At 45.5% G+C, this 17,651-nt stretch overlaps 5 protein-coding genes across 5 annotated transcripts; 4 read left to right on the forward strand and 1 right to left on the reverse strand.

Annotated features, from left to right (window-relative positions):
• Positions 1 to 44: 44 nt before the first annotated feature.
• On the forward strand, positions 45 to 3,527 carry H6S33_000399 (uncharacterized protein; the record flags this gene model as incomplete). Its single annotated transcript, XM_044831771.1, has 1 exon — positions 45 to 3,527. One exon carries the CDS (start codon positions 45 to 47, stop codon positions 3,525 to 3,527), a length of 3,483 nt encoding a protein of 1,160 aa, XP_044699958.1.
• A 523-nt stretch (positions 3,528 to 4,050) lies between these two features.
• Positions 4,051 to 5,312, forward strand: H6S33_000400 (uncharacterized protein; the record flags this gene model as incomplete). The annotated part of the gene is made up of 2 exons (XM_044831774.1): positions 4,051 to 4,576; positions 4,624 to 5,312. 2 exons carry the CDS (start codon positions 4,051 to 4,053, stop codon positions 5,310 to 5,312), a joined length of 1,215 nt encoding a protein of 404 aa, XP_044699959.1.
• Positions 5,313 to 7,036: 1,724 nt separating this feature from the next.
• Positions 7,037 to 9,317, forward strand: H6S33_000401 (uncharacterized protein; the record flags this gene model as incomplete). Its single annotated transcript, XM_044831775.1, has 9 exons — positions 7,037 to 7,043; positions 7,095 to 7,315; positions 7,616 to 7,852; positions 7,918 to 8,223; positions 8,278 to 8,390; positions 8,473 to 8,607; positions 8,661 to 8,956; positions 9,011 to 9,153; positions 9,222 to 9,317. 9 exons carry the CDS (start codon positions 7,037 to 7,039, stop codon positions 9,315 to 9,317), a joined length of 1,554 nt encoding a protein of 517 aa, XP_044699960.1.
• An 868-nt stretch (positions 9,318 to 10,185) lies between these two features.
• H6S33_000402 (uncharacterized protein) lies at positions 10,186 to 12,981 on the reverse strand (the record flags this gene model as incomplete). Its single annotated transcript, XM_044831776.1, has 5 exons — positions 10,186 to 10,658; positions 10,731 to 11,729; positions 11,810 to 12,239; positions 12,306 to 12,485; positions 12,544 to 12,981. The coding sequence occupies 5 exons, from the start codon at positions 12,979 to 12,981 to the stop codon at positions 10,186 to 10,188; spliced, it is 2,520 nt and encodes an 839-aa protein (XP_044699961.1).
• A 2,471-nt stretch (positions 12,982 to 15,452) lies between these two features.
• H6S33_000403 (uncharacterized protein) lies at positions 15,453 to 17,651 on the forward strand (the record flags this gene model as incomplete). The annotated part of the gene is made up of 9 exons (XM_044831777.1): positions 15,453 to 15,638; positions 15,698 to 15,791; positions 15,855 to 15,975; positions 16,049 to 16,145; positions 16,207 to 16,639; positions 16,699 to 16,841; positions 16,909 to 17,047; positions 17,111 to 17,308; positions 17,371 to 17,651. 9 exons carry the CDS (start codon positions 15,453 to 15,455, stop codon positions 17,649 to 17,651), a joined length of 1,692 nt encoding a protein of 563 aa, XP_044699962.1.

Consider the following 17,651-nt stretch of genomic DNA (forward strand, 5'->3'; position numbering starts at 1 on the left):
TTTCTAGGATGTGTATTTCTGGTTTTTCGGTATCAGAGGAGGAAATGGATGGAAATCAACTTGTAGTAACTTGTTCGATTTCACAGAATAAAAATTCTTTCATACCTACCTACGCCCTTATTGATACCGGAGCATCAGGATATGCTTTTATTGATGAATCTTTTGCACGCCACAACAATCTTACAATGTCCCCCCTCAAAATACCCCGCCATGTAGACGTTATAGATGGAAGGCCTATTAAGTCAGGAAAAATTACCCACATTGTCGATGTCTCGCTAGACATTCATGGTCATCGGGAAGTTGCGCCATGTTTTGTAACGAAGTTAGGACATTATCCGATTGTGATGGGGATACCTTGGATGCGACGACATGATGTTACGATTCGACCAAAAGAAAATCTACTTGTTTTTGACTCTCGAAGCTGTTGTCAATACTGTTCACTCAATGGAACTGTAGTCATTGTTCATGGTATCTCGATTCCCTTACCGGAACACCATACGGTCATTATTTCAGCAACCGAAAAATCTACGGTCAACATTGAACAATTAGTACCGAAAGAGTTTCACCATCGTCTCCATATGTTCAAAGAATACGACGCTTCGATTCTCCCACCACATCGACCATCCCACGACATCGAGATAGTACTGGAAGAAGGTAAACGACCACCATATGGACCTATATATGGATTGTCTCAAATTGAGTTGAAAGCACTACGGGAATATCTTGATGAAAATTTACCTAAAGGATTCATTCGGGCCAGTGAATCACCAGCGGGAGCACCTATATTGTTCGTAAAGAAAAACGATGGAACTCTTCGACTTTGTGTTGACTATCGAGGCCTAAATGCGATCACAATCAAAAATCGATATCCGTTACCATTGTTAAAGGAAACCCTAGCTAAGTTGTCAAGAGCAAAATACTATACGAAATTGGATTTACGTTGGGGATATAATCAAATCAGGATAGCGGAGGGAGATGAATGGAAAACGGCATTTCGAACTCGATACGGACATTTCGAATATACAGTAATGCCATTTGGATTAGCTAATGCCCCTGCAACATTTCAACATTGGATCAATGATATTTTACGTCCCTATCTCGACCAATTTGTAACGGCATACTTAGATGATATCCTTATCTATTCCGAAACTCTACCAGAACATAAAGAACACATTCAAAGGGTTCTAAAGGTACTTGATGAGAATCATGTTCACCTTAAACCTGAAAAATGTGAATTTATGGTTCAGGAAACGAAATATCTCGGTTTAATTCTTACTCCGAATGGAAATAGAATGGACCCAAAGAAGGTTATTGATGTTTTGGAATGGACTACACCGACAAATCTTCGTGATGTTCAAGTATTTCTAGGATTTGCAAATTTCTATCGGCGATTTATTTTAGGATATTCGAAAATTGTTGCTCCACTTACAGCCTTAACGAAGAAGAATGTTAAATTTGATTGGACGGATGAAAGGGAGGAAGCATTTCAAACTTTAAAAAAAATGTTTACAACGGCGCCAATCCTAGCTCATTTTAATCCGGATCGAAAAATTGTGATAGAAACCGATGCATCCGACTATGTTTCAGCAGGAATCCTATCTCAACGTGACAACGAAGGAATCCTACATCCAGTTGCTTTCTTTTCCAAGAAACATTCTCCTGCAGAATGCAACTACGAAATCTACGACAAAGAACTTTTAGCAATTATACGATGTTTCGAAGAATGGCGACATCACCTGGAGGGAGCTCAATTTCCAATTGAAGTTCTTAGCGACCATCGGAATCTTGAATATTTTATGACAACAAAATTGTTAAATCGTCGACAAGCCCGTTGGTCTGAATTTCTTTCACGCTTTGATTTCGTTATACAATTTCGACCAGGAAAACAAGGAACAAAACCAGATGCATTGACTAGGAGGTCAGGTGACCTACCTAAAGAGGGGGATGAACGGTTGACGCATCAGAGTCAAGTGATTCTGAAGCGAAAAAATTTGGATACTAAGCTAAGTTTGTTCGCGGGTTCTTTGTCAAATGAATCCGCTGAAGGAGCGTCCACTGTAGAGGAGTTATTTTCAAAAGCTTACCAAGTGGATAGTTTCCCAAATAAGATCCTCGCTATGCTCCGGAACGGCGTTCGTCACTCGAATAAGATTTCACTCGCCGAATGTACAGAAGATAACAACGGTCGGCTACTTTATCGAGGCATGCTATATGTACCAGACGACGATGACCTTCGACTAAGGCTTTTAAAAGAACACCATGACAAACCATCTGCAGGACATCCGGGTAGAGCGAAGACTCTGGAGCTCCTAAGTCGAGAATATTACTGGCCACAGATGCGGAAGTTCGTCGATCAGTATATCAGGAATTGCAATGTGTGCATCCGTAGCAAGGCATCACACAATGCACCTTATGGAGTACTTCGCCCCATGCCAATCCCCGATGGGCCCTGGACAGACGTCTCGATGGATTTTGTGACTGATCTTCCTGAGAGTGATGGGTATAATGCGATTTTGGTCGTGGTAGATAGACTAACCAAAATGCGGCATCTGATACCAACGACAAAGGAGGCGGATTCACGAGAAGTAGCAAAGCTATATATTGATAATGTCTGGAAACTACATGGATTACCCGACACTATGGTATCCGATCGAGGAACACAGTTCGTTGCGGAATTTTGGAGGTCCCTTTGTGATCGACTGGAAATCTCGCCAAAGTTCTCTACTGCATTCCACCCCCAAACAGATGGACAGACAGAAAGAATCAATGCCATAATGGAACAATACCTCCGAAGCTATGTTTCCTATCAACAAGACGACTGGGTCCGATGGCTACCGATGGCTGAATTTGCAACCAACAACCACGTTTCCGAAACAACAAAAGTTTCCCCCTTTTATGCTAATTCGGGAAGGAATCCTAGGATAACATTTGGGCCTTTGGAACATGGTCGAACGACGGCGGAGGATCAAGCGAACCGTATTGCAAGGGAAATGAAGGATGTGGTGGACTTCCTAAGAGAAGAAATGTTCCGGGCGCAAAGGATACAAGAAGAATCAGCCAATAGGAATCGAACTCCAGCTCCTCGATATTATTTAGGAGATAAGGTTTTTCTATCGACCCGTCATATTCTAACAAAGCGACCCTCTAAGAAATTCGACTGGAAACGTATTGGACCTTATAGCGTTAAACGAATCGTTAATCCCTATGCTTACGAGTTGGAACTTCCCCGGTCGATGAAAATTCATCCAGTATTTCATGTTTCGTTATTGTCACCTGAAGCGAATGATCCTTTACCAGGACAACAACGATTACCACCACCTCCGGTTGAAATCGAAGGGGAGGAAGAATGGGAAGTCGAAGATATTTTGGATTCGAGGAAACGAAGAGGAAGATTTGAATATTTGGTACGATATATGGGATATGACGAAGCCTCCTGGCAACCGCTATCGGACCTTGAACATTCACCTGAAATTATTAGACGATTCCATGAGCGTTATCCAGAGAAGCCTAAGCCTACCAGGAGGTAGGCCTTAGAGGGGGGCGTGGTCTGTAACGGCAGCTACGTATTTCGGCTAGGTGATGAACTGGGATGAGGGAAGGAGGTATTGTGCAGTGGAATTAGGATTTGTAATGGGGATTTCTGTTATGTTCTTTGGGTTTCTGTTACGTGAAGGTATTAGTCATCGTTGGATTATGGATGGATATATAAGGGGGCGTTGTCTCGTACTTTTGTCTGTTTTCCTTCTTCTCTTTCTTCCTTACGCAACCTCTGTATTTATTCCACGAATACTATTCTTTGTCCGCACTACGTCATAGGGCTCCAACCGGTTTATCATACCAGGCAGAGCCACCCCATAGTCCATAGTCAAAGCATACCTTTACGTCTACGTTCACGTCTACGTCACTACCTAGGTTGTATTCCTTGGCACCACAGTCTATTGCCTATAGCCCCCGTGATAGGTGGTAGGTGCGCTGATACTGACTGACTGACTGACGTGACGCCACCAGACATATAAAAATCGATGCCGTTGGGAGGTGGAGGATGTGCAGATGGCGTACTGCTTCTTCAGCGGCTTGCTGGCCGGTGAGCGCCCTAGCCAATGCACCGGGCTTCTGTCGGAGGTAAAGAAGGCCTTGTTGAGCTCTTCCAAATTCAAGCGAGGCGCCAATCAGGAAGAGCTCAGCCCTGCGAATGATTACCTCTTTGGGGTGCTGAAGAGCCTTGCAAGGCGTACGTATCTGAGGCAATTCGTGATCGATGACATCGATTCTCTAATCTCAACGGCTTTTGGTGCCGATTTCGTCAAGGACACCGCCATATTCAATCTAGTACGCAATCGTACCCAAAACGGTATCCACCAGATTAAGCATCAGACGATTGAACGTTTTTTTGAGCACGTGCAGCAGACTCTTACCCAGGAGGGTGTATTATTCCGATCTGCACGTAATCTCGACGCAATCAGAGACTACTACGCCAAAGCCTACAATATCGAGAATCTGATGTCGATATTCTACTGGGTGGAGCCCCTTGTCGATATCGCAAAGTCATCCAAAAGAGTGCAATTCATGATGAAGGGTAATACCCCCCCCTTTGGGCGATCAGTCAATCGCTAATCCGTGCAGTAATCTACGTCAACATGTGCACGTTTACCAAGATGCATATCCACAAACCCTATTCTGCAGATTACAATAGGACGGCGTTGAATCGATTCTGGGACCGATTGGGTGCATCGGCGGCGTGGGAGGGCATTGATTTGTCGCATTATCACGTCAAACCACCCAAAACCAAGCGCAAAAAGGTCAGGCACGGCAGGGACGAGGACTTTGACGATATTGATGACGACACGCGCTTCTTTATGCTTCCCGATGACGATTCCGGAGGTGCACCTCAACCCGAGGATACAGGCCAAGTTTTGGTAGATTTGGCGGGCAACGACGACGATTGGGGAGAGGAGGTGCGGTCAGAAGTGGCGCACGAAGAAACCCCTGCACGTGCGCAGGCTCCCCGTACTTCTAATATTGCGCCAACTCCCGGTATTGCGCAGACTCCTCGTGCGCCTACCCCTGCACAAGATGTGCCTGCTGCACCAGCTACGCCTGCTGCACCAATTCCGCCTGCTGTACCAATTACACCTCCTAGGGCGGTTGCGCCTAGTATTGCGCCTACCACGCCTACCACCACCACCACCACCACCACCACCACCACGACGATTTCGCCTGGTGTTGCTCAAGCCGCAACCCTTGCACCTGCCCCTGCGCCTGGAAGGAATACTAGAGCTCGAGGCAAAAAAGCCCCACGTGGTGCTGTTTGAGCTCGGAATCCACACCCTAATACCCACCAAGATGCACGATATAATTACCCCTGGTGCCCCTGATGCCCCTGATGTCTCAAAAGGCGTTGATTTTGTTACGATTCATGACGTTACGACCCTAGTCTAGGAAAAAGCAATAAAATGTGATTAAAAAGCAATATTCTGTCGTGATACCCCCTAATCTAGTGTACGGGCCCAATTATAAGCCGAAATGTCGTTTTTTCGATTTTTTGAGCCCTATCGCCAAGAAACGATATTTTTGAACCCTAACCCTACTTTAGTGGCGATACGCGCGATACGATTTCACGTAATATCACCGTTTTGATGCGCAGTACAGCCAAAACACGACTTTTACCTGAGCGCTTGGGTATCTAGATACATATGCACCTCCTAATCGGTGCCTGGAGTCTAATTGTACGTAGATTACATGCCTAATTATCGCGCAATACAGCCCTATATCCCAAAAAGACGTACTACAGCTATGTGCGCGGATCCTAATCTAGATCGCGGAGCAGGCACCAAACTTCCACATGTTTGGCCTGAAAGCGATGCCCGCTCCATCCACAAATTTAATCTCTCGACGATGCCGCCACGTTCGTACGAAGCGTACGAAGGCAGGTCCGATGACTAGGCAACGATCTAAAAGGGGTGAAGCGGCACAGTATCGGGGGTTAGTAAACACCAAAATTGGGAGAATGATATACAGGAGGGATCCCCTAACGCCAGGAAAGCAGCCAGTACCCCGGTCCCCATGTAAGAGGCTCACAACGCTTATCTGTCGACTCGAAGCTGACACCACAAACCTGACGCGTCGGGAACGTTCAGGGCCCAAAGGACCGTGAACGACAGGAACCCATGAAGCGCCCCACGATGCCCGCCCCCATTGGTGGGGGGTAGGACCCCACCGCTGGCTAGTTGCACTGCTGAGTGCAAAGCGTCAAGCCCCGTGCGACGCGACAGGGTTAATTAAGGGTAAAAGTAAAACAAGGGTATCGTGGGCTAAAGGGCTAAAACGAAGATTAGTATCTACATGTATTACGTACTAGGTAGAAGGAAACGTACCAAAATCACGCGCGGAAGGTTGTACGAGGTTAGGAGGGAAAGATGAGTTATGATTCGGATGCCTCTACATAGATTAGGGAGTTACCCGGCTCAGCTACAGGCTTAGTCATCCACAGTTTCCCGGCTTAGATAAGCCCTATATCAGGATTACCTACCTATAATACTTCCTAGCCAATCAGCGTTGAGCTCAAATAAGCGCTGTTTAAGACATATCACGAAATAATGCCTATTTTGCCACTAATTATGATTACGTAACCTAAGATTTGCCTTAAAATCAGGCTTTTGGGCAGGTAAAGGCGTATATATGCCTTATGTGGGACAGAGCATTACCCGATTTGGAGGCTTACACCAAGGTAATGCTAAAGTGACCCTTTTTGGGTGCAAAACGCTTATATAAGCCTCCTCCGCCAGCAAATCGTAATTGGAGGCTTATTTTTTTACCCGTTGCCACAGTCAAGTAGGTTCTTATTGTCGAGGTCTTGGCAATAATCCGCTCTTGGCGGAGCAGTCATAATCTTGGCACGCACACGTCTTGGGCGCACCGTCTTGGCGCACATACCAGCCCCCCTCTTTTGCCAGATCATACAACTAGCGCATGCACCCAAGATCCTCCCCATTCCTCCGCATCCTCCTTCCACGTCAAACTCAACACCAAAACCACGATGCCGGGTAATCACCATCGCAAATACTCCACTTGAGCTCTACTGACACATCCTTTAGTCATAATTGATGAGGACTTTCTTTCACAAGTCCCCATCGATTGGGATCTGGTGACGTTTTTAGGCGAGGAGTACCAAAGCTCACGTAAGCACAAAACCCCTTTCAACTTCAACAAAGTCGTGGATCACTATCTCGCTTCTCTCAACCACATCGTCGCCAACACAAAGGATGTGACCATACTATCAAAAGCCAAGTTGCTACTGACTAAATATAGTCGGGGGGTAAGTCACTTCAAGTCTTCCAACTTTTTAATCGATTTCATAGGAAAACCAATGCCCTTACTTGACGCAACCGGGCCACAGATTACCTACTGGGTATCTGCTTTGCCGTCGGCTCCCACCGGGCCACAGATTACCTACTGGGTGTCTGCTCCGCGTCCCGGTGGACCACTGGACCACAGATTACCTACTGGGTGTCTGCTCCGCGTTCCAGTGGTCCCACTGAACCTCAGATTACCTACTTGGTGTCTGTTACTTCAGTGGGGGAGGGTATTGATTCAATTAACTCATTATTTCTACTAGGGTCGTATATCGGACAAGGCTCGTTCCCGCTGTTGGGATAAAAACCGCCTAACTGGACGACGTCAGAAACGCGTTTCCAAACCACAGGTGGTGATTCATCAAAATAATGGGACCATCGGCACTGTTGTCCGCGGGAACGTCGGCACGTTGAACTCGTTTCCCCAGCCACATGCTGGATTTAAGCCTATTGGATCGACTCTTGGTTCGAAAGAGGTTGAAATAGAAGGGGAGCAAAATGTAGTTCCACAATTATCTCATGAAATATTATGTGACTCTAACAAAATAAATGCTGTATTCATTAGAATGAAGATGATAGTATCGCATCCGAATCAGTGACGTTGACACCCGAGTTTGAGACCAATCAGAGCATGGACAGTAAATTCCCACTTGTAGGCGGCGTATTTTTGGAAGATATAGCACGGGACTATGCAAAAGAATTCTCAGATATTGACCAGCTGAACCTTCCATCGTTATCAATAATTGATGCCCACGACAAAGACTTTAGAGATTTGTTTGATGATGATCAGTGGAAACAAATAGTTGATGAATCCCCACCAATACCTCAACTCCCTTGTTCGCTCGCCGATCATATCACAAGCTATACAAAAGTAACACCACTCTCTAAGGCATCCAAGTGCGGTCCTAGATGCTAATTCCAATAGTGCGCTACCACGGATGACTGTATAGAAACTGCTTATTCAACCGAGAGCGGGTGGGATAAGAGCACACCTGAGTACTCAGACAAGCGCTGGATTGATAACGTGATGGAGCACACGTACGTGATTATCATGGCCCAGCAGACGAGTCTAGATCTTACACAAAGTCGTGTATTCATGCTTATTGATTAATTATCGCAGTCTCTTTTTACTTACACAGACCTCAAACTTATTGGATTACCGTGGTTTGAAAGAAGGAGTATGGGACAGCTTGTACGCACATGTGATGGACGCCTGTATCCTTCGTCTTGCTCATCTTGGATTATTTATGCAGCGGTAAACGATGTCTTCATCTCGATCACGGATCCTCTGGCTAATCACCCAAATAGCAAAGAGATCATACTGGCAGCACATACCAGCGACCCTGACCCTTTCATATCTCCCTATGTGCGTTACGATGGGATTGTGCAGACAAGGTGGCAATATCACAGTCGCCACCTCGAATACGCTGTAGTTGAAGTATCTTCGAGTTCGGACTCCAAAACATCTAATGAAGGAAAGAGAGACAAAGACCTTACCAAGTTACTGGCTGGGTGCCGTGCCATCCTCAATAACCTTAAGAAGATTGTCAATTATGACCCCGAAACTGTCAAAAAGTTAGTTGTGGTTGGCGTCCTACACGAGGGTAAGTTACTACATCAAAATCTTTATAGCTTTAAGTGCCTAACGTTGAATATAGGCCGCTTCACCCAAGTTCTTTACATGTCATGTGTCGGTCACAATATGTTCTACCTAAGATCGGGTGAATTACGACCATTTCCAGAGAACATCGAGTCCATCCACAAAGCTTGCGACCTCCTTACCATCATATGGAAAGTCAAGGCGAGTTATCACATGCATCATGTTCCACGATCATTTTGGGGCTGTAGTTAACAGAAATCAATTTTTAGGCAGTGATCCGTGATTGTCATAGCACTGTCACGGAATACCTCGACCAGAAGAAAAAGTCTCAGGCTATAGACCGCAGAGCGGTCGATTTTCTGTGAGGACTCTGTTCTTATGGCTTTGCTTATGGCTTTGTGACTGAGCTGCGTGTTTCGATAATTCAAGGCCCAGAGCCCGTAATAATTGAACCTTTATCTAAGCTGCAAAAGGCCGAGCAAGTTCAACCCGCGAATCTCGCACTCAAGAACAAACTTGCTGCCAACCACGAATATCATGAGACAAAAGTGTATGAATAAAGAAATAGCCTGAGTTCGAGGCTAGTAAGCCACAAAGTCCGTTAAAGTTACTTGAATTGGTTTCTAGAGGTGATCGCATTTCCTACGGTTTCTCGTAGTTTATGAGATTTGAGCTGGTGTTTCAGACGAAAAACCAACAGAGGCCTTCGAGGTGGCAATATGAGAGTCTGATAGCGGAAATATATTCCTACGCACCGAACGGAGTGGGAAGGAGTCCACTTCCTTTTTATTCCTATGCCTTAGGACGGCAAAGAGTCTGAAGCAAAAAAAAGTTGATATCGACAACGACAGGATTTGAACCTATGCGGGCGAACCCAACAGATAACAAGAACTGGAAATTCGAGTCTGTCGCCTTAACCACTCGGCCACGTTGTCATATGCGCTCGTAACATGCATGTAAATTATTAAGTAATAATATACTATCTCTTAATTAGGCTAGCGTCATCAACTGTCAGATCAATATTTGGCTTCAAGGCTTTAGTTGGGCAAATAAATTGGATGCATGTACATGTATAAGTGTGATATAGTATAAACGTGATACACAGAAGCTATATTTATGGCTGCTAAACGACAAAATTTGATAAATATATCTAGCCAAAATTTGACAAAATAAAGATTATATACATTAACTACTTCCTACTACGTACAAGTATCTACAATATTTTAACCAGTTTCATCTGCTACAGGTGGCAGGGCAGATACTATATAGCTTTCCACAGTTATAGCAAAATTCTGTACGGTTAGGGCACCTGGTGCATGTCATATGCAAACAACCATCAACTCTTTCAATCATGTTCTGACAACCGGGGCAGGGTTTCCATCCCTTCTCTTTCGCCAAGCCAAGAACTGCAGTTGAGTCCTCATCCGCGGGACAGATACCGATATGCGCAGGAGACCGACAATATCTACACGTATTACTATTACAAGCGCGGCATGTGCCAGTATCGGCTCGTATGCTGGTGGGGGGAATGAATTTTGAACAGTTCCTCGCCGAGCAATAGAGAGCGTTCGGAGTAGTAAGCTCAAGCATGAGATCGTTATAATCTCTGACGAAGTTTTGAGTGAAGTGTGCCGCGATAGAATCTATGGGGACCTGGTCGCAGCATCTAAACGGTTTCTTCTCCCTCAATGCGCCTTCAAAAGCAACTATTTCCCCACAATTGTTAGAGATGCCGAATCTCGAAAATAAACAAGTTTATAATAGTTGAAGTATCTTACCTCTTATGCAACCCGTGCAGTACCCATGGCTACAAGACAACATTGCCATTTCTTCTTTTTCGCCCTCTTCCGAGCATGCAGTACAGTCTGCCATGCGCTCTCTCCGCAATTGCTCCAGTATTTCTAGCTCTTCTAACCTAGCTATCTCAGCTAATACGGCAAGTTCTTCTCTTTCTCTTGCCCTGACATCTTCATCCCAGGCCTCCTGTGCAAGGCGTGCGTACTCCTCCTGTTCTTGAAGCTGTCTTAGATGCTCTTTCATATCTTGTGGCGTGTCTTCGGCCAGCCGCTTAGCCAATTCCCAATCTTGTAGTACATGTGAATCAGAAAGCTCAGCGATCAGGGCTTCATTCTCAGCTTCTTGATCAAGAAACGAGTGGAAGTCTTGAGGTGAATCTCCTGAAAGTCTTTTTATCAACTCCAGAGTTTCGCGATCCATATCTGGGTCTAAGCCTGCAGAGAGCATTTCTGCCAACTCCCTATCTTGTTGATACTGCTCACGCATGAAAGCAGAGGAGTCTGATTCTCGATATTCTTCATCAAACAGATCGGATGGTCTTTGGAAATCAGCCTGAAAGTCTGCCAGTCTCTCTGCCAGGGCTTCATCCGCGGCGGCTTGGTCATGAGAACCATATTGAGAGGAATGTTCGGGAATTTCGAATTCTTGACTATTCGATTCAATAGGCTCTTCTAAGGGATTATCCGCCACCTGAGTTGAGGCAGAGTCATTTCTTGTTGGGTGAGGATTCTCAGGTTCACTTATATGATGTGGGGCAGGTTCCGTTTCCTCTTCACCAGAGAAGCTTTCAAAAAGCTCGAAGTTCGGGGTTCGCCTTTCATTATCTGCCCACCAATCTGCTTCCGCTGTTGAAGAAACTCCGGAGCTTGATGTCTCTATTGAGGATGAGGAAGATATTGAATGTTTTTTTGACATAGTGGGCTCATTACGAGTGACCCGGGGTTCAGCGGCAGGTTCGTTGAACACTTGAAACCCATCTTCTATTAATTCAGATAGGTACCCCAAATATTATTATCCCATCTAAAATAGATTATAAATGCCGGGAGAAATTGGTTCTTACCTCCGATTTCAATTGATTGTGTAGTTGGGAATGAGAAGCGGACAGCCTTCTCAACCTCATCTACAATTCCTTGCGTCTCGGGGGCTGTTGTCCATTGTTCAGCCGGCTTTTTCGATATGTCATTTTGTCTATCTTTAGCCTTGGCACCAGCTTTCTTTGCCTGCATTTCTTCCAACTGAATGGCAGCGAAGGAGTGCATGCGAGGCGCCCATGCCTTCCAGGGGCCTACACCCAAGATCTTCGAAGTAGTGCGTGAAATACTAGAAGACCCAGGCACCGGTGCCTTTGGGAAACATTCGTCGAACTCTTCGTCCGTCGAATTGGACCAGCTATTGACCCAGGTACCTGGGAGACTAACATCGTTTTCTCGCCTTATATCCCCGAACCCAGAGCTTGGGATGTGAACTTGGAGCGGACGAAAGTAATTTCCCTAGCACAATTAAGTTTTTGGACAAAGACCCTCCTTTGAATTTTTGGGAGAAGTAAAAAAGCTTACGTTGATAGATCTAGATCTCATCGATGCCTCATAAGGATCCATACGACCATCTGCGCCAATTTCCAGGTCACACGATTTAGATCGATATTTTTGATCATCTTTCAAACGCGAAGGAACCGTGCTTGCTTTTTGTGCGAGGCAAGCCGAGTCTTCGTCTAGAGAAGGATTGCAGCTCGGATCCTAGTAGTACTTAATTCAGCTCCAATAACTTTACGATATATGAACATTTTCAGCTTACGTAGTTCTCCCAAAAGCTAGCTGGTATCTCTTGCAAGGGCCCTTCTTTAGTTGAGGGACCTGGTCTTGAGCAGACAGCATTGGACGAAGGGGCTTCGACAATTAGGCCTGTGAATGGATTTACGAAGGACTCATCCTTCTGATAAATAAATGGCTCGAGCCACGTGGGATGATTTTGCGCCTGGTACTTTACCAAAGACAACTCGTTGGGTCTATTGATGGCAGCGACCATATCGTCCACGGAGCCGAGAAAGCGATCCATGGCCTCTAACTGGTAACGATACTCTGCCTGCAAAGCATCGTCGTCCTCCGTCGCGGGTAACTTTCCATTCAAAGGAAGAACCTCGTCTCTCTCTTTTTCTCTGAGGTTGAGGACCTCACGATAATGAAACAAGGCCTCGCTGAGGGTTGACGTGAGCTGCTCAGTAGTTAACGGCATCTTCGAGGGATGTGCACGTGGGTGGCGCAAGATAAAGCACACGAGACCTAGAATAGTGCGTTTGTGTACCGGGCTTTTGCTGATGAAGCTAGGGGTTTCTAGTTCTGGTGAAACTCCATCAGCTACTTGGTAGGAGAGATGTTAGCTGTTCTTAATATTTTCTCCTCTGTGTCGCGAAGACACCAATGATGATATATAAAATGGCGGCCTGAACGCCTGGAATTGCCAGCGATGTGTTCGGTATCACAGAAAAATAGAAGTGTGTTTGCAGAGGCACATTGATATATTATACATATGTAAACCCCATGGGGCGCACCTGAAATGTGCATGGTCGTGCAGATTTTCCCACTTGAACGATACTGGACAATATGGGTTGCCTGAATCAAAGCAATAAACGCGTTAGATACATAGACGCTTATGTACTTTATGTATACTCTACATAATTCAGGCCAATTCCGGCACCGGTAGTTACATCGCGTGTAACCCGTATATATCAAACTAGTTACCAGATAGTCTATTTACTTCAGTGCTCTATTGTTCTTTCCTAGCAGATGTCGAGCTCAAAGGTTTGCGGGGAGCTAGCGGGATGCCATCCCAATTGCATTGCTGCGATCGGCCCACAGTATCAAACAGGCAAGACACAGGATTTGTTGTGCAAGATAAAGAGAACTTCTAGCCTCGCTTCATCGACTGAAAAATGTGATGGATAAACACAAATCAGAAGCCAACAACCAACAAAAAGTCATTTTTTGGCTACCAGTAGAGCGAAGCGGGCATATGGTTGGCTCGACCTGTCTTGTGATAGAATTCTCATTAAGCGGTCGAGAACAAACCAATGATAATTGAAGCAAGTTTTGCGCCGCGCGAGTCCATAATTAGTTAACAACCATGATCCTCAATTTCAACCGATCCTTCAATCATCCGATTCCTAAGCCTTACCATGGCCTCATTGAAAAAGCATATTCAAGTCAAACAATCAAATACAGTGGCGACTAAGCCTAGAAAGAACAAATTCGCTTCCTTCACCAGCGATAACTTACGTCAAAGCGGCAAAGTAAATATGTAGGTGGTATGTATGTATAAGCACAGTTCCATGGCATGCGCAGGATCTCAATTCAGTCACAGAAGCACACTCGCATACAAGAATTAAGCTGATATAAATACAGACATCTAAATACTAACATCGCTACTACCATAGTAGCCTTGTGCCGCCTGGATATATATATCAGTTTTTAAAGACATCAATATCCGGCAAAGTCTTCAAGCTCAAAGACAAGGGAGTAGCGATCTCTACGTCCTACTTTATAATTTATCTGAATAGTTTCCCCACCTCCAGCTCTGTCTACGTTATATACTCTACCGCGTACTGACTTAAAATTCTATCTCTACGTTTAATTTTCTTTAATGCCCGGTAAACTTGACAATCCAGAACTCCCAGACCCCAAATTGGCTGGTTGCTACAGATTTAGTTCTAGGTATCTAGTAACGACCGGAGGACTACAACGCAGTTCTTGCTAGGCTGTCCCCTACTACCCCATGCAATTAAAAGCCACTCTATTGGAAATCCATCAGTATCTATTCTTGCATGTGTATTACCAAAGAAGCTGAGGGCCCACAGTCTCCAGCTCAATAGAAGAGTAGCTAAATATAAAGTAGGCCACCAACTACCTACACTATAACGTATATCTAAAACAGAGTCTCTTAGAAAGATCAAACTACGGGGGAGAGATCTTAATTGAATCTACATGATTTCAATGAGGGCATGTAGTCGTCGGATACATTCCTCAAATAAGGTTTACCGGGAACGCTGCTTCTCTCATACGTAGGTACAACTGGGGCTGTTAAAAGCACATTTAGTGTTACACCTAGCTACACTCACCACTGAAGGTTATCTGAGATGCAGGGACCCGCGCGGGGCTTTAAGCTTTCGCCCAACCAGAATACTCAGGACTAGCTATCAAAGAGGCTAGATCAGTAAGATCATACACTCTGTCCCAACTGCTTGGTACAGTGACCTTGGATTTAATGTAGAATAAAAACCACATCCCTCTAGATATATCTCCCGTATGCTCTATTGGTGGGCTCCAGCAGTGCGGCGGTATTGTGGGTTTTCTATGTTAGACTTATTATCAGTGCCTTCATATAGCCAATGTCATGATCAGACGATTCGCGGGTACACCTAAGGTATATGCTATCATCCCATCACACGATTGGACGCACCCTAGTGCTCGATGAGTACATGTGTACAGGTAAGGATATCCAATCCCTTATATACCGTACCATGAAGTACTAGCAGTACATGTAGGTCTATAGAATGGATTAGGATATAGTGCCGTCTATCCCATATGTGTTAAACGATACGGGATTGTTAAATAACTGCTAGACCCCATCCCAATTCACTCAAACAACATCCTTAGATCCAACGTCCCCATTTAATACTGAATCCTGGAACACTTTCTGGGTAGACCTCAATGTACGTACTTTACAAGCATCTCCCGTTAATCGGGCTTGCGCTCCTGCAATCTGCGCAAGCTCTCCTTCACCCATGGCCAATGCTTCACCGCCGCGAGCTTGATGAGGCAACTACAGTGATGGACAACGGCGCCGGCAATTTATCCCCACAAAATGAAGCATTTATAGACCCCCAGACTGTGACCGTGAGTGTTCTCTGTGTTGTCATTGATACTAAGTGGATGATCTAACTCATAGAAATCAGCTCCCTTTGGATCACTTTGGAAATAATACTGCTACTTTCAACAATAGGTACTGGGTATTGGAAGAGTTCTACAAGCCTGGAGGCCCGGTGTTTTGTCTGCTCCCTGGATAGAAATACTCCTCTCCCATTGGGCTCAGCTAATAGGTTGTTCATGTAGTGGTTGACGGGGGCGAGTCAAATTCTTTATTTGCTGTTGAATATTATCTCAGGGGTAATATGACCCCCACTAGAGATCTGGCCCGCGAGTTTAATGCCATGGTGATCTTGTGGGAACATAGGTAACTTCTCCTTGGTATTCCTTAGGGTTCTGTACATAGTCAATATTGTCTAAGTATCTGTACTTCCTTACAGGTATTATGGCCGATCCACGCCCTACAATATCACCAACACCACCACACCAGAGCAAATGCAGTACCTAACTACCGCCCAAGCACTCGCTGACCTTCCGGTACACCTCCCTCTACGTTGTATGATATTGACTCCACTAACCATATATAATGCATGGCCAGGTATTCGCCCGCACCTTCGAGCGTCCAAACTGGCCCCTTGTCCCTCTGACCCCGGACCACACCCCCTGGGTTATCTTTGGCGGCAGCTACTCAGGCACACGGGCGGCGTTTGCCCGCGCCAAATATCCTACCACCTTCCTCGCGGCATATGCCTCCTCGGCGCCTGTCCAAGCACGCATCGACATGTCAGTCTATTTTGAACAGATCGCGCGAGGAATTATTGAATTTGGCTTTGGAAACTGCACGAGAGATATGCGTGCTGCGGTTCAGCAGATCGATAAGCAGTTACGGCTTCCGGCAACAGCAGCAGAGCTGAAGAGGAAGTTTTTGGGGAAGGGCTCGGAGGGCGTGGGGAATGGAGGCTTTGGGTATGCGTTGTCACTGGTGCTATATAATTGGCAGGCATGGGGGATGGAATGCTGTTGTGGCAATGGTTTGTGACTCTGGTATGGATGGAAATGGGAGATTTTTGCTGACGAAATGGGCGGATAGAATGGGGATTGAGAAACTTTTGCGACTATCTGGAGACAGATCCGGAAACTAATGTGACGGCTGGAGCTCAGGGCTGGGCGAAGGAAAAAGGCGTCCAATGGGTAATCGACCGCTGGGCCCAGTGGCCGAAGTTTATTGGGATGGTAAGAATAATGCCTGATTGAGCAAAACAGTGAATTTCCTAGGAAAATGTACTTACAAGAAACGCAGGTCAACAAATACCTGGGCCAGAACTGTGAAGGGTATCATGGTACTGGCAACGACGGGACCATCGATTGCGATAGGTTTGACGCTGCACGAACGGACTCAGCAAGTATCTCTTGGGCTTGGATAATTTGTAGTGAATGGGGTACGTACCCCATCTATCAAGCTCACTCCATTACCGTAGGACTCTAACAAGGATTTGCGACAGGCTTCATCCAATCCGTCAACCTGGGCCCAAATCAAATCGTATCAAGATATCTAAGTCAGAAGTACGGGCAAGATCTTTGCTACCGCTACTTCCCGACTGGAGTCTCCTCAGGGTTCCTTCCGAAGAAGCCACAAGTAGAAAAGGTGAATGAAGAGTTTGAAGGCTGGAACATGCGCCCTTCTAACACATTCTTTACTGGTAAACAAAAACCGTCAATATTAGTATATATATGAATCATTAACCGTGACTAACCTATTTAGGGGGTAAATACGACCCATGGACCTCCCTCTCTGTACTATCGAGCGAAAAATGGGCTCCCCAAAACGTTATATCCCATGATATTCCCACATGTGGTGTGCCCACCTCGCAAAACAAGATATTCGGATATCTAATGAAGAACACTGTGCATTCTTTTGATATCTTTGGTGGCAAAAAACAGAGGCATTTTCCGGAAGTTAACGACGCCCTAGGTGTATTTTCTACTGCGCTGAAGGAGTGGCTGGAATGCTATGACCGGGAATACGGGCTGAGCATGTATTGA

Source organism: Morchella sextelata (assembly GCF_020137385.1).
Source record: "Morchella sextelata strain SCLS chromosome Unknown scls_1, whole genome shotgun sequence".
Classification (NCBI taxonomy): Eukaryota; Fungi; Ascomycota; class Pezizomycetes; order Pezizales; family Morchellaceae; genus Morchella; species Morchella sextelata.